Genomic DNA, 15614 nt, shown 5'->3' on the forward strand with positions numbered 1-15614 from the left:
ATGCTCTAAAACATAGACTATTTCAGCTAAGGAAAGCCTCTTCTATTTAGACTTGGTTTCCTTATTTGTTTCCAACTTTGCAACCTTCTTTCTTCACACAAGTATTTTCCATAAATACACATTCCTTTTAATACACGAAGTCCTCCAAGACGGGTATTCCTTTTAAGACACGAATAAGATCTTATGGGAATCCCTACTCGCATGGGAATGTTGGCCTTTCACGTCTGACTCGCTTTCTTTCGATGGTCTGCTGCAAACCTGGTTCACTTGACCTTCATCTTTCTTATCTGCACAATAGTCTAGCAACACACAAACCTGGAATATAACACCTGGTTCTCAGACAAAGTTTATTAATCATCAAACATAATACACGCTTAGCTCAATAAATTCTCCCTTTTTGATGATAACAAACCCATGTGCAAACCAGTCAGCAGCTTGCTCGATTTTTTTATCAATCTTAAGCATAAGAACCAGTTTCATTTACAACACTCTTATTCAAGTTGTCTATGTTAGCACAAGTGTAAGGGACTCGCCTTCTATTCATCGCAACACTAAAGATAGCTAGGCATAATTCATTATAGAACCTGTACATAGACAACTTAAGAGTGTTTTCTTTTATTAGCCCACGTGACATTCAAGAGATTTATAGATTAAGCATATACTTAACTTTCCCCTTTTAGCATCATCGAAAAAACAATAAGCCAGTAAGGTTAATAAGAGAATGTAGTAATGTAAAACTCATGGCTGTTGGGGCTACACTAACATGTACATATCATTAGGAGCATACATGAGTAAGCAAGTTAAAAGTTAGCCCAAACACATAATTTTGCCAAAAGTCAGAAATTTTTTTTAATTTCTCATAATTCATGCTATGTACCACATTAAGCCCAAAAGGGCACAAACAAAAAGACGGTTGAACAAATCCGTCAAACTGCCAACAACATTCAAACTTAAAAAAATAACAAATCCAGACATCGGTCATAGAGAGGGTGCCAGACAAAGGACTGGTTAAGGGCAAGGGGACCTAAGAGGACTGAGGGGCAGATTTTTTGCTGGAAGAGGGTTTTCCTTGGATAATCCCCAGAAGCCTATCAATTCTAGAAGTAAAGGCTTTTTGTACTTTCTTCTTTTCCTCATTCAGCCTCATGTTTTCCTCCTTCAGTGAGGCAGTTTCTTCCTCCGAATTTTCCTTTTCCTTTTCCTTTGTGGCAGCAATCAATTCCTCTAGTAGGTTAATGACCATACTCTTGCTTTTGGTTCCAGGTGGTCGAGCAATATAGTCACATTATCTCAGAGTCTCCTCATGAAGCATGTCTTTCTTCGTTCCCTTTTTAGGACCTGTGAGGGGAAGCTTAAAGTGCTCACACCCTAGTTAACAGAAATCCATAGGGCAGAGCATGAGTACCCATTTCCTTAACCGCAACCTTTGCCATATGTTTCAACATCAGACATGGGAGGTTGATTGGTCTTTTCTTATCAAGGACCTCCATCGCTGCCAAATTCAAGTAGGTCGTCTCATACCTCCTTTTGAACGAGGCAACAAGCATTTGTTCACAAACTGGAACAACAGCTTGTGAATCAGTTCAATCTCCCCCTTTCCTACCTACCTAGCAGTCCGCTTCTCCCTCTTCTGAGTGTACTTGTTGACCAAGTACATGGCATCTTATTTTTTCCCCAACTCAGGCCACTCACGCTTCACGTACGTGTCAAAACCTTCCACTGGAACATTCATAATTTCTCCCAGAATCTTAGCATGTCCACTCCCCTGACTGTTCCATTCTCCAACACTTTGAAGTTCTTGTAAAACTGAAGCATTATTTCACCATACATGACTAGGAGTGAGCAAAGAAACAAGTGCGTTCACCCCTGGACCTCCAACTTCTCCATCAAGTTCTTCATTCCAAACAAGTTCACCACAGCAGGGTTACTTACCACACCCTTCAACATTATCAACATAGCAAACTACTCCTCTTTGCTAACAATAGCAATTTTTCTCTAAGCTTGTTTCCTGCGTTTGGAATTGGTTCCTTTCACTTCTGGTTCAAAGACTGCAACCTTTCTCTTTTTGGCAGATTTTTCCTTGGGAGTAGCTGAAGATGATTCAGCCTTCTTCTTCCCTTTTCTTTGAAGAAGGACTTCCTCCTCCTCCCCCTCTTCTTCCTCCTCATCTTCTCTGCTCATAAGATCAACTTCCTCCATAATAGACTCGTCAATTAATCTAAATGTTACACCCTATACTTTCATCTTGGGATGTTTTAAGTTATTTGAATCATATAATATTCGCATGTTAAGTTTTGAAATCAAACAAGTTGTAAGATAAAAGTCAACAAAAGTTATCACAAGATACATTCATAATCTTACTGAAATTTTGGTCTAATATCACTGAGCTTTTTTATAAATATAGTTGGATTTATATGAGATCCACATACCAAATTGAATCACTACGAGTCTAGTTTCCAACGTATAAAACTGTTCGTCAATACAATATCGGAGTAGAGAGATATTCGCATTTTTACGAGACTGTGTAGGCAGCCCTTGTAGGACCCACTTGGTCGGTGGCCGACCTTCATTTATTTTTATCTTATTTTTGGGATGAGCTTTTCTTATTTTTCGACCACTTTCCATCCTCATACTCTTCTAACCCTCCCAAATAGTTCCCCCAAGGCTCTAAACAAATTCTAAAAAAATACTCCATAATCCAACATCAAAGTTAGCCAAAGGTGGAGAATAACCCCTCTATGGTGTTGTGATGTGAAGAAGGATGATGGTGAGCTAAGTTAATCTTAGGGTTTGAATTTTATCTACTGCCTAAGGTATGATTAACAGCCTTTTGGTTGTGTTTAAGGTTAATCGCATGTTGGTCATGGTGTTGGAGGAAAAAATTACAAGATAACACTTGAAAGTGGAAGAGATGTTGTTATCTTAAAACAAATCAGTTGCTATATATATATATATATATATATGTGTGTGTGTGTGTGTGTGTGTGTGTGTGTGTGTGTGTGTGTTGATATGGCTTCAAATTGAGGAAAATAACTTGATTATTGTATGGTTTGTGTTTTTATGCATGTCTCTATGTTTGTCAAGTGAATTGATGAAAGAAACATATGAAACTATGAATTTGAAGTGAAGGTTGAGGTGCTAGAGCATATGGGACTGTTTTGAAAGGTTTTTGAGCTAGTTTTCGGCTGGTTCTTTATGTAGTATCTTGTATAAGTTATTTTTGATGTTATTCCTATTACTTTGGTGATGGTTTTTATTTTATAGAAGTGGAATTTTATAGGGGAGATGCTGTCCGATTTTTTATAAGTGACCTACTAGCTTAGAAACATGTTTGTAACTCCTTCTATGGCATTAACTACAAGTTTTACCGTCTTAATGTAGATTGAAGTCTTCAAGAAGATATACGTTGAGTCCTTAAGTAAACCAAAAAGGTATGTTAAGTCTCACTCTTTCTTTCTTTTGGCATGATCTATAAAGAACGTAACTATAACGCCGTTACTTCAAAAGGAACTCTATTCTCAAGATTAAAGCTTGCGAACCTCATTGTTTCATATTGTTATAGTTCATGATTCTTATTGTTCTTTGTCGAGATCCCTTCCCCCCTTGATAGCATTTGAATCTTAAGTCTTTTTATGATCATTGTTGACTCTTGGACAATTGATACAAACATAGTTACATAACGATAATCGAAGGATAACAACCTTGAGTCGCTCTAATCGGATCCATAAGGCCCTTTAGATTCATTGCTTGCATTGCACTTATATATATGTATCTGTTTTACTTTACCGAGCCGCACTATAGTCGGTCGGGTACGACACCTATTATGCAATCATTGATCAGTTGGGTATTACCGAGCTCTTTGTGACCGGGTACGACCGAGTCCTCTTTGAGGCTGGATATGTTATGAGATATTACCGAGTCTTTTTCAAGGCCGGGTATGACTGAGTCCTCTTCGAGGCCGGGTGCATTATTATATGACATGATATGCCCCAAAGAGCGGTTTTATACTATATTATATGGCCCCGTTTAGTGGCTTGGTTTTCACAGACATGCATACATATCCATGATTGTGACAGTGTATGCCTTCAGAGGCTTGTTAGGAGTTTCAGGTTGACTTCTGTACTCTTCCTTCGTATTTCATCTTTTATTTATGTGCTTTACTTGTCTTACATATTCAGTTCATCTTTCGTACTGGTGACCCCTTGTTGGGGCTCTGCATTTCATGCCCGCAGATAGAGATTCAAATGATACTTTCATAATAGGTGACTCAACTCAACTGAAGGTTGTCACGCTCCTTTCTTCCGGAGCTGTCTAATGAACTGGTAGGTATGATGGTTGCATATATAGGTATATTTTTGGGTATAGTGGGGCCCTGTCCTGACCTTATGATATTTATGTACTCATTAGGGGCTTGTAGACAGATGTTATGTGTATTGATGGTCATAGAGTCCATGTAGGCTAGCATGCCTCATGTATATAAACTTGTATATCATTTTGGGGTCGTTCTTTGTCGAGTACTCTTTATGTTTTATTTATATTGTCTCATGGCGGCCCTTGCGGCCCACTTATGGGTGTTAGTTATGCTTTTAATGTACTTTGTGGTGGTGCTCGATAAGTAACATCCGAGTGCGTATTGTGACCCTCCGATTTGAGTGGTGATGTTGAACCCCTCTCTTTCATTCTTCTTTTTCTTGATCTCCTCCGGGGTTTTCTCAAGCGCTGCCTTACTTTTCCCTCTTATTACAAGTGTTTTTCCCCCCTAAATTGACAGACGCAACAGGTATGACTGCTTTCTTTATGAAAGCCTTCACCCTGTGGGGATGGTTTTCTCCTCAGCTTGTCTTCTCTCCTTCATCGGTCAATCAAGTCTACTAGGCCCTTATCATCACTGTCATCGCTACTCTCTTTCCCAACTTCTGCTTCTCCTTCCTTTCTCTCTTCTTCCTCAGTGTTAGTCCAATAATAGGACTCGAATTTTCTGGGTCAGCGTTCAAAGAACAAGGTTCTTGAACCTGACTTGCCTCTTGCCTAGTCACCACTTCAACAACTCCTACTGCAATATGTTCTCCCTCACCAGCAGAAGAACCTGGTTTTTGTCCACGGGCTTCTTGTGCTTCTACTCCAGCACTAACACTCCCCCTAGTTCTCCCATTATCTCTTCCTGTTTTTCCTTACTCACATCATCAGCAACTTCATCACCCTCGTTTTCTATTACCAACTCACTAGCCTCCACTATATCTTCATGAATCCCAACATCCCATTCCTTATTCGATTTCTCACCGGCAACTTCTCTGCCTGTGTAGTACTAACCTTTTGTTCTCATTCAATGTTTGCTTCCCCCTTAATTTGTGGCCCCTCCACAAATCGATTTCCACCCTCAGATCCTTCACTCTCCTCTTCGTCAGAATAATCAACCAATTCAACAAAAGACTTTGAGGCTTTTGGTGGGGTGGATTGTTCTTAGACAGATTCGACTTGGGTGGTTGTGGGAACATGTGTAATTGGGTTAGGGTTTTTGATAGGAATTTTGGAGGGAACGTTTCTAGGTGAGTTCATCATTGCAGTTTGATTCTAAAAGAAGAAGAGAACTAGGGTTTTCTTTATGTTTAAAATGGGGAATTTCTCCTATAGGTTTTGATCATGTTAGAGGGGAATGAAGAGATGAGAGGGTTTTATAGCGAATGACTTGATAATTTTTAGCCTTGATTTTTCCTTTTAATTGATCCTAAGTTGGCTCAAAATGGGAGAGAAGGGGTAACTGTCACATTTCAAAATTTGAAAAGTGGTAGTTAGGTGATTTAAATAAGCGGCAGAGACATATGCAGAAAGTTTAGGAAACTGTTCCTGATTGTACGCGAATTGGAGTCAATCATGATTACCCTATGACTTGACCGTTTTGGAACCTGATCCACTTTTAACTTCCTAAGATTAGAGAGGCTGGTTCATAGAGTACAAGCAGAGTGAGTGGGAACCTGATGATGTGGCAGTTTAACAGTTAAGTACAATAATCAATTAGAGATGGGGTACATACCTTTGTGTCAAACAATTAAGTTTTTTGACTTATTTCCTCAATCCTAGCTGTGAAAACATTTCTTGTCCAGACTCTTGCCATTAGATTACTCATCCATGCCCTAAAGTCAATGTGATGCGTTCATACCTGTTATAGTATAAGACTAATTAGACATTGGCCAACATATTTACTCATTGAAAAAATTATTAAAACATAGCCAATCATTTAGGGAAGTCAATAATGTTCTAGTCCATCTTGATTAAACCAAGCTCCAAGCGGTTTCTTTCAAAGTGATCCATGCTCAAAGCTTTGATGAATACGTCAGCAATTTGATCTTCTGTCTTTCAAAACTCTATGGACATATGACCTTTCTCAACATTGTCTCTCAAGAAGTAGTGCCTCATATCATTATGTTTGGTTCTCTTGTGGTGAATCGGGTTCTTAGAAATATTCATAGCACTTGTATTGTTATAAAATATGAGGATCTTCTTAATCATTACCCCACAGTCTTTCAGTTGTTGCTTGATCCATAGTAGTTGAACACAACATTATGCAACAACTATATACTCAGCTTCAATAGTAGATAGGGCTACTGAATTTTATTTCTTAGATGCCCATGAGATTAAGCACAACCTAAGGAAGTGGGCCATTCCTGATGTAATCTTCCTGTCCACCAAATACCTAGCATGGTCAGCATTTGCATATTCAATCAATTTGAAGAAGTCTCCAGTTTGGTACCAGAGAACTAGGTCTTGAGTACCCTTGAGGTATCTCAGGATTCTTTTAACGGCCTTCAAGTGCGATTCTTTTGGACCACACTAGAATCTTTCACACAACCCCACGCTGTACACAATATCATGTCTACTTGCAGTCCAATAGAGCAAGGAGCCAATCATACCCATGTACTTTTTTTCATCAACAGGTGTACCGAGTTCATCCTTATCCAACCTGGTTACTGTAGCAATTGGAGTGTCAATTGTTTTAGCATTGTCCATATCAAACCTTTTGAGTAACTCCTTGATGTACTTATGTTGGTGTATCATGGTTCCCTTTTCTGTTTGCTTGACTTGAAGCCCTAGGAAGAACTTAATTCTCCCATTATGCTCATTTTAAATTCACTTCCCATTAGTTCAGCAAATGCATTGCAAAGATATTCGTTCGTGGCTCCAAAAATGATGCCATCCACATAAATTTGCACTTTCAGCATGTTCTTGCCACTTTTTAGTAAAAACAGTGTGTTATCAATTTTTCCTCGTGAGAACCCATTATATAGGATACACTTTGACAGTCTTTCCTACCATGCCCTTGGATCCTGTTTTAAACCATACAATGCCTTGTCCGGTTTGTACACATGATCTAGGAAGTCATGGCTTTCAAATCCTAGAGGTTGTTGCACAAACACTTCCTCTTTCAAGTACCCATTTAGGAAGGCACTCTTCACATCTATTTGATATAGTTTGAAACCCTTGTATGATACAAAGGTAATGAGCATGCGTATTGCTTCCATTCTTGCCAGGAGGAGAAAACATTTCATCATAGTCCATCCCTTCTTCTTGATTGTAACCTTGTATAACCAATATTGTTTTATTCGTGGTAATGTTTCCTTGATCATCTAGCTTATTTCTGAACACCCCACCTAGTTCCAATGATTATTCTATCCTTTGGAGTGGGAACCAAGTGCCAGACTTTGTTTCTTTCAAACTGATTTAGTTCCTCTTGTATATCTACGATCCATTTTGCATCTCCAAGAGCTTCTTTGATGTTCTTAGGCTCCTCCATGGATAAAGCTAAAAAAGCAATCATATTTCTGAATTTTGATCTTGTCACCATTACAGAGTTAACTGGTGTATAAACATTTGTCAGAGGGTGGTAACTTAGATGTTTCCCATAGTATGAGAACCTTGAATCCTAGTGTTTCATTCACGATCAGTAGTGGAGCCAGGTGCTACTCTTTCTTCTTGATTTTCTTGGGTTGTTCCCCCTATATGTGATACATCCTGAAAATGTTTTGGAGAACATGGTTCTTGATCCTGTTCTGAAGCAACCTCTGGGAGTTCGTGGTTTGTCCGTTCCTCATTATTTTCATCCGGGCCAAACTCACCATTATCAGCAACATGTGTACCTTTCTCAGCCAAAAGATTAGATTTATCAAAGATTACATGAATAATTTCCTCAACACATTTTGCTATTTTATTGTACAATTTATAAGCTTTACTATGTAGTGAGTAACCCAGAAAGACACCCTCACCATTTTTAACATCAAAATTTCCTAGAGCCTCTTTGCTATTGTTGTGTACAAAACACTTGCTTACAAAAGCTCTTAGGTGGGTTACATTTGGTTTTCTTCCCTTAAGTAATTCATAAGGGGTCTTATCAATTATTGGCCTAATCATGCATCTATTTATGATGTAGCATGCAGTGTTCACAACTTCAGCCCGAAAGGTCATATGAAGACCATTACTGATTAACATAGTTCTGGCCATGTCTTCTAGATTTCTATTTTTTCTTTCTACAATACCATTTTTCCGTAGTGTCATAGGAGAAGTGAAATTATGATCTATACCATTTCCAGCATAGAACTCAAGGAAGTTAAAATTTTCAAATTCAGTTCCATGGTCAAATCTAATGCAAACTACATGACTGTTAATGTTTCTTTGCAGTTTCTTCACAACAGTTACAAACATATCAAATGTTTCATCCTGGGTTGCCAAAAATATGGTCCATATCAATCTCAAATAATCATCAACAATTATAAACATATACCTCTTTTCGCCTCTACTCTGAACCCTCATTGATCCACATAAGACCATGGGAATTAGTTCCAGAGGCCGAGATGTACTTACCACTTTTTGAATTTGAATGATGATCTGACCTGCTTACCTCACATACTTTATCTTCCCTGAATTTCGACTTGGCCAGCCCAAGGACCAGGTCCTTGGAAATTAATTTGTTTAGCATAGAAAACTAACATGCTCTAGTATTTTGTTCCATAGAAAAGAGTTAGTTATCAAGTGCAATAAGACATGTGAGTTCATTTTCAGGTGAAGACACGATGTCATCTTTTCAAACATTTTTGTGCCTTTTCCCTTTGATAACCAAGTTTTTAGAGTTTTCATTTGTAACCATACGGTTTTAAAGGTAAAGAGAACCCAATTCACTTTGTCACACATTTGAGATACACTCAACAAACTGTGCTTCAATCCCTGACATAATACACATTATCAATAGTATGAGAGTGTGAATTACCAATATTACCTATGTCAATTATATTTCCCTTTTCTATCATTTTCAAAGCCCACACTCCCTCCTTGATAGGCTCTTAGTGAGAGAAACTGTTTTCTATTCTGATCATGTGGCACGAGCAAGCACTGACAACATACCACCAATTTTTACGTCCTCTCACCTTAGCCTGCTAACCCATTCATGGGTTAGTTTTAGGAACCCAAATAAGCTTGGGTTCCTTTCTTTGAGTAGAAGGATGAATAAAATTCTTTTTAGTCCATCCTGGTAGTTTATTACCTTTTATTGAAGGACCAGGTTTCACTACTTTTCTTTTCTCGACATATGCAAACATTGTTTAGCTTGCTTGGATTCTGGATGAGCGTGTTCCTTTGAAGTGTCCATTATTTCCACGGTGAGTGCAAAGACGATAGTCAGGGATGTCTACATACTTGCTATATGTATTGTATGGAGTCTTTGACTTAGCATGTCCTAGACCCTTTTTGTTATTACTGTGGTTTTCGTGCATGTTGAACATTATTTGGAAAGACCTGGTCTATTTGAAGTTCTTTTTTAATTCAAACTTGGCCCTATCTAGGTTTTCTTGAAGTATCCTAGCTGTTTTCAGATTCAACTAGAAGTTTGTTATCAACTTCTTTTAGTTCACTTTCAAGTTTATCCTGTATGTCAGTAGCTAGGTCCTTACCTTTATTTGTAGCATTGAGCAGTTTGTTGTTCTTAATTTTGTGACGACCAACCGGTCGTTTTGAGCTTTAGCATTCCGTTCGGTGGTTTGATACTTTGAGTAGCTTCATAATATGTATTATGACTTATGTGTATGGTCGGTTTTGGTTTTCGAGCGGTTCAGGATGGATTTGAAAAAATGACTCTCGCTTTGGAAGAATTAAAATACCCATTTAGGAAGGCACTCTTCATATCTATTTGATACAGTTTGAAACCCTTGTATGATACAAAGGCAATGAGCATGCGTATTGCTTCCATTCTTGCCAGGAGGAGAAAATATTTCATCATAGTCAATCCCTTCTTCTTGATTGTAACCTTGTATAACTAATCTTGTTTGATTCCTGGTAATGTTTCCTTGATCATCTAGCTTTTTCCTGAATACCCCACCTAGTTCCAATGATTATTCTGTCATTTGGAGTGGGAACCAGGTGCCAGACTTTATTTCTTTCAAACTGATTTAGTTTCTCTTGTATATCTACGATCCATTTTGCATCTCCAAGAGCTTCTTTGATGTTCTTAGGCTCCTCCATGGATAAAGCTGAAAAGGCAATCATATTTCTGAATTTTGATCTTGTCACCATTTCGGAGTTAACTGGTGCATAAATATTTATCAGAGGGTGGTAACTTAGATGTTTCCCCTAGTATGAGAACCTTGAATCCCAGTTTTTCATTCACGATCAGTATTGGAACCAGGTGCTACTCTTTCTTCTTGATTTTATTGGGTTGTTCCCCCTATATGTGATACATCCTGAAAAAGTTTTGGAGGACATGGTTCTTGATCCTGTTCTGCAGCAACCTCTGGGAGTTCATGGTTTGTTCGTTCCTCATTATTTTTATCCGGGCCAAACTCACCATTATCAGCAACATGTGTACCTTTCTCAGCCAAAAGGTTAGATTTATCAAAGATTACATGAATAATTTCCTCAACACATTTTGCTATTTTATTGTATAATTTATAAGCTTTACTATGTAGTGAGTAACCCAGAAAGATACCCTCATCATTTTTAGCATCAAAATTTCCTATATCCTCTTTGCCATTGTTGTGTACAGAACACTCGCTTACAAAAAGTTCTTAGGTGGGTTACATTTGATTTTCTTCCCTTAAGTAATTCATAAGGGGTCTTATCAATTATTGGCCTAATCATGCATCTATTTATGATGTAGCATGCAGTGTTCACAACTTCAGCCCAAAAGGTCATAGGAAGACCACTACCGATTAACATAGTTCTGGCCATGTCTTCTAGATTTCTATTTTTTCTTTCTACAATACCATTTTGTCGTAGTGTCATAGGAGATGAGAAATTATGATCTATACCATTTCCAGCATAGGACTCAAGGAAGTTAACATTTTCAAATTCAGTTCCATGGTCAAATCTAATGCAAGCTACATAACTGTTAATATTTCTTTGCAGTTTCTTCACAAAAGTTACAAACATATCAAATATTTCATCCTGGGTTGCCAAAAATATGGTCCATATTAATCTCGAATAATCATCAACAATTACAAATACATACCTGTTTCCGCCTCTACTCTGAACCCTCATTGATATACATAAGACTATGGGAATTAGTTCTAGAGATCGAGAGGTACTTACCACTTTCTTGGATTTGAATGATGATCTGACCTGCTTACCTTTAACACAAGTATCACATACTTTATCTTCCCTGAATTTTGACTTGGCCGACCCAAGGACCAGGTCCTTGGAAATTAATTTGTTTAGCATAGAAAACTAACATTCTATAGTCTTTTGTGCCATAGAAAAGAGTCAGTCAAGTGCAATAAGACATGTGAGTTCATTTTCAGGTGAAGACATTGAAATTGTGTGCAAAGCTTGGAAGTAATCCGATGTGTGTAAGTGTGATTCGAACACTCCTTTGAAAGAACGAAGATTTAACAACTTAAGAGAAATTCTATTTGGTTTGGGCCTCAACTCTTTGTTGTGATGTTCCTGTGGCTGTTTTGAGCCTTTGAATAAGTGTGGTTAATGTATTTGTACTTTTTGGTATGATTGGATGTGGTCCTGAGGGGTTCGAGTGTGTTTTGGATGATCGGTTGGGAGACTAGTTAAGTTAAAGATTTGAAGTTTGACCATGGTTAATATTAGGTCAATACGACCTATTTTTGGTGTTTGAGTACGCAAACATGTTCGTAGCATGTTTTATGATTGAAATGCATATATGGTTTGTGTCCGGGAGGTTCCGAATGAGTTTTGGGTGCTAAAACAAAGATTTTTCTATTGCTGATAACAATTCCGAAAAGACCAATTACGTCCCTAAAATTTTCAGACTTTCTTTAAAACTACAAAAGATCATATCTTCCTTATTTAAGGCCAAATTTGGTGATTCAAAAGGCTATCTTCTGTGTAATATCACAAGGATTAAGCTGTGCTTATCAAACGTGAGTTTTGGGATTATCTATTATCTGATTCGGGCTGGGACAACTTTTGTATTTTTACTTTTTTCGGGATTTAGTTATTTTTTCTCACAAAGTTTTGGAGCTGGAAAAAAGGTAATTTTTGAGGGAGTTTTCATCTACTTCGTTTGGATAATATTATAACATGAATCTTTCATTGATTTTGGCTCTAAATCAATGAATCTTAAAGAAGAAAAATGGGTTTTGGCTTGAAAGATAAGAAAGTATTATGGGGGTTTTGGCTTACTAAAGTGAAAAATGGAGATTTGAACCCCTATTTGGGGTTGGGTTTGGATGAAACTTGTATATTTGGACTCTTATTGGAATGGATGTTCAGGATTTGTGAGTTTTATCGTGTTTCGGGGTGCGTTCATGGGTTGACTTTTTGCTTGCCTTTGTGTATTTGCATAAAGATCAAAGGTTTATTGTCTGGGATTATTTCCGATGGCTTTGTTTGATGTTATTGAGTTTTTCTTTTCTAGATTTGAGTCTTTGCGAGGTAGATTCGTCCGGGAAGGCATTTTTAGAGTATTGTTTTGGCTTGTTTGAGGTAAGTGTCTTGTCCAGCTTTGGTTGAGGGAATTTTTCCTACTAATTGGTATTGTTTGCTACATATGAGGGTGATGTATATATGAGGTGACGAGCGTATATACAAGTGCCATGGGTATTCATGCTCGGGGTAGGTTATATCTTACTCTATGCCTTATTTGGTTGTGTGTTTTACTTGATTCAATGTATTATTTAATTAATCGACTACGTGAGTACAATAAACTATGCTAGAGGAATGTAGAGGCTATTGGTAACTTATGTTGAACACGATGAGCAAATCTTGAGATTTATTCTATATTTTCCTCGGAGATAGATATATGTAGGTTATGAACATACTTGTTCTTATGATGTGCCTTGATTCGGACGTGTGCACTCTGTGATACATATATAAACCTTTGTATGACTACTTGAATTTGGTTGCTATAATTGATTTAGTAATATTCATACTTTATCCATATTTTTATTATTATCATGTCCTTGTGCACCTTATTGATAGGTTATGAGGATAAGCTTCTTGATGATAAATTATTATCTTGCATTGTTGTAATAATTGTGGCACATATGGACATGATGTGTGGGTTTATTGATGTTGTGTGGAGTATAAGGGTGGCGAGATGCGCATGCGGCGGCATAAGGTAGGCATTTAATTGTGATGCACATACGGCGATATAAGGGTGCCTTATGCGCATGCGGCGATATACAGGAGGAATTTCATTATGATGCGCATGCATCGAGATAAGGGTAGCTCATGCGCATTCTACGACATACAAAAAGGCATTTCATTGTGTGAGTATGCGGCAAAATAAGGGTGGAATTGTGGGGATGTTATGTGATGGCCTGGGGCAATTTTCATTTTTTATGTTTATGTGGTGGTACGAGGGTGACATCCTTGAATATGCATGTGACTTCCTTGCGTGTTTATTGCATTTTTATATGTTTAGTTGCATTGCATTTAACATGCCCCGCTATGTCTCTGTTATTACTTGATGATTTGGTTGCCAAGATGGATTTACCTACATGGAGTAGATAACTCATATTTTGTTGAGTTGTTGGTAGTGTATCGGATTGACGAGATGAGGAAGTTGTCATCATGCATTAATATATTTGATTCTTAAAAAATTCTCTTGAATGTGTTATTTGGAAATTAATAGGGAATCGGATTATATTGTGGCGCAAGGTCCTTGCTGTGCAAATATGATTTTTATTATGGCACGGGGTCTTTACTATGCATGTGAGACTTATGTTATGGCACGAGTTCCTTGTCGTGTGAGGGTGATTAATAATGTGGGCACGAGGTTCTATATGTGTGCAATTCTATTTGATGACTTATTATTGAAGTTGAGCCTTATTGTTATTACTTGTTCTAATGAGATTATATTTATTATTTTTCTGCTATACTTCATGTTTCCAGTCTTTGTTATATTGCACAAGTAATTTGACTAGTGAGTGTCTTTCGACTTAAAATTTTTGTCACTACTTTTCTGAGGTTAGTTAAGATACTTACTGTGTATATAGTGTCGGTTATACTCATACTATATTTTTACACCTTGCGTGCAGATTTTGGAGTTGAGTAGTTGTGAAGATGGAGCTTTGAATTTGGAGATGTACTAGTGTACCGGATTTATGCTACCCTTTTGTTCATGGTAGCTTAGGATTTCATTTCTGTTTATGTAACTTTCAAACAGATGATGTATTTGTTCATTTCAATAGCTTTGTAAATCTACATCATAGTAGCTCATGACTTGTACTATCAGTCCTTGTGATAGTTGTATTAAATTCTTCTGCAGTCTTATTGTAACGACCCGACCGGTCATTTTGGGTGTTGTAGCCCCGTTCCCCCATTCACTGCTTATTCTGTGCTCAATTATTGTTATGTGACTTGCCGGGGTGGTTGGTTTGGTTTCGGGGATGTTTCAGAATGAATTGAGACACTTATTCTCAAGGTTGGAAGCCTAAGCTAAAAGAGTTGGCCGTATATTGACTATTGAGTAAATGGCTCCGAAATGGAGTTTTGATGGTTCTGATAGCTCCGAAGGGTGATTTTGGACTTAGGAGTGTGTTCAGATATTGATTTGGAGGTCCGTAGGTGATTTTGGCTTGAATTGGCGAAAATTGACAAAATGAAAGTTTAAAGAGTTGAGAAGTTTAACCAAGAGGTGACTTTGTAGTTATCGGTCTCAGATTTTTGTTTCGGAAGTTGGAATAGGCCCGTTGTGTCAATTATGACTTGTGTGCAAAATTTAAGGTTAATTGGAGTTGGTTTGGTATGTTTCGACATTAGTTTAAAAGTTAGAAGTTCATTAGGCTTGAATCGATGTGCGATTCGTGGTTTTAGTGTTGTTTGATGTGATTTGACGCTTCGAGCAAGTTCGTATGATATTTTAGGACTTGTTGGTATATTTGGTTGAGGTCCCGGGGGCCTCGGGTGGATTTCAGATGGTTAACAAATTGAAATTTGACTTGAAGAATTACTGAAGTTTGCTGATGCCTAGGCTTCTGGTTTCCTTATATCCGATCGCGAGTGGAGGATCGTGATTGCGAAGAGGATTTTGGGCAGCTGGGATTTTTGTGCTATGCGTTCGTGTGAAGGTGTTTGCGATCGCGTAGATTAGGCAGGTAGTGCATCACGAACGCGTGAAGGGGGTCACGTCCGCGAAGAAGGAGAAAAGGAGACTGGGG

The 15614-nt window shown here is 37.9% G+C and overlaps 1 protein-coding gene across 1 annotated transcript; it reads right to left on the bottom strand.

Annotated features, from left to right (window-relative positions):
• Positions 1 to 7627: 7627 nt before the first annotated feature.
• On the bottom strand, positions 7628 to 11517 carry LOC142168906 (uncharacterized). The gene is made up of 6 exons (XM_075230081.1): positions 11037 to 11517; positions 10826 to 10909; positions 10143 to 10360; positions 9139 to 9213; positions 7935 to 8709; positions 7628 to 7851 (listed from the first exon to the last, which is right to left on the bottom strand). Exons 1-6 carry the CDS (start codon positions 11515 to 11517, stop codon positions 7628 to 7630), a joined length of 1857 nt encoding a protein of 618 aa, XP_075086182.1.
• Positions 11518 to 15614: the final 4097 nt, after the last annotated feature.

The sequence above is a fragment of the Nicotiana tabacum genome, chromosome 14 (genome assembly GCF_000715075.1).
Source record: "Nicotiana tabacum cultivar K326 chromosome 14, ASM71507v2, whole genome shotgun sequence".
NCBI classification, from domain to species: domain Eukaryota; kingdom Viridiplantae; phylum Streptophyta; class Magnoliopsida; order Solanales; family Solanaceae; genus Nicotiana; species Nicotiana tabacum.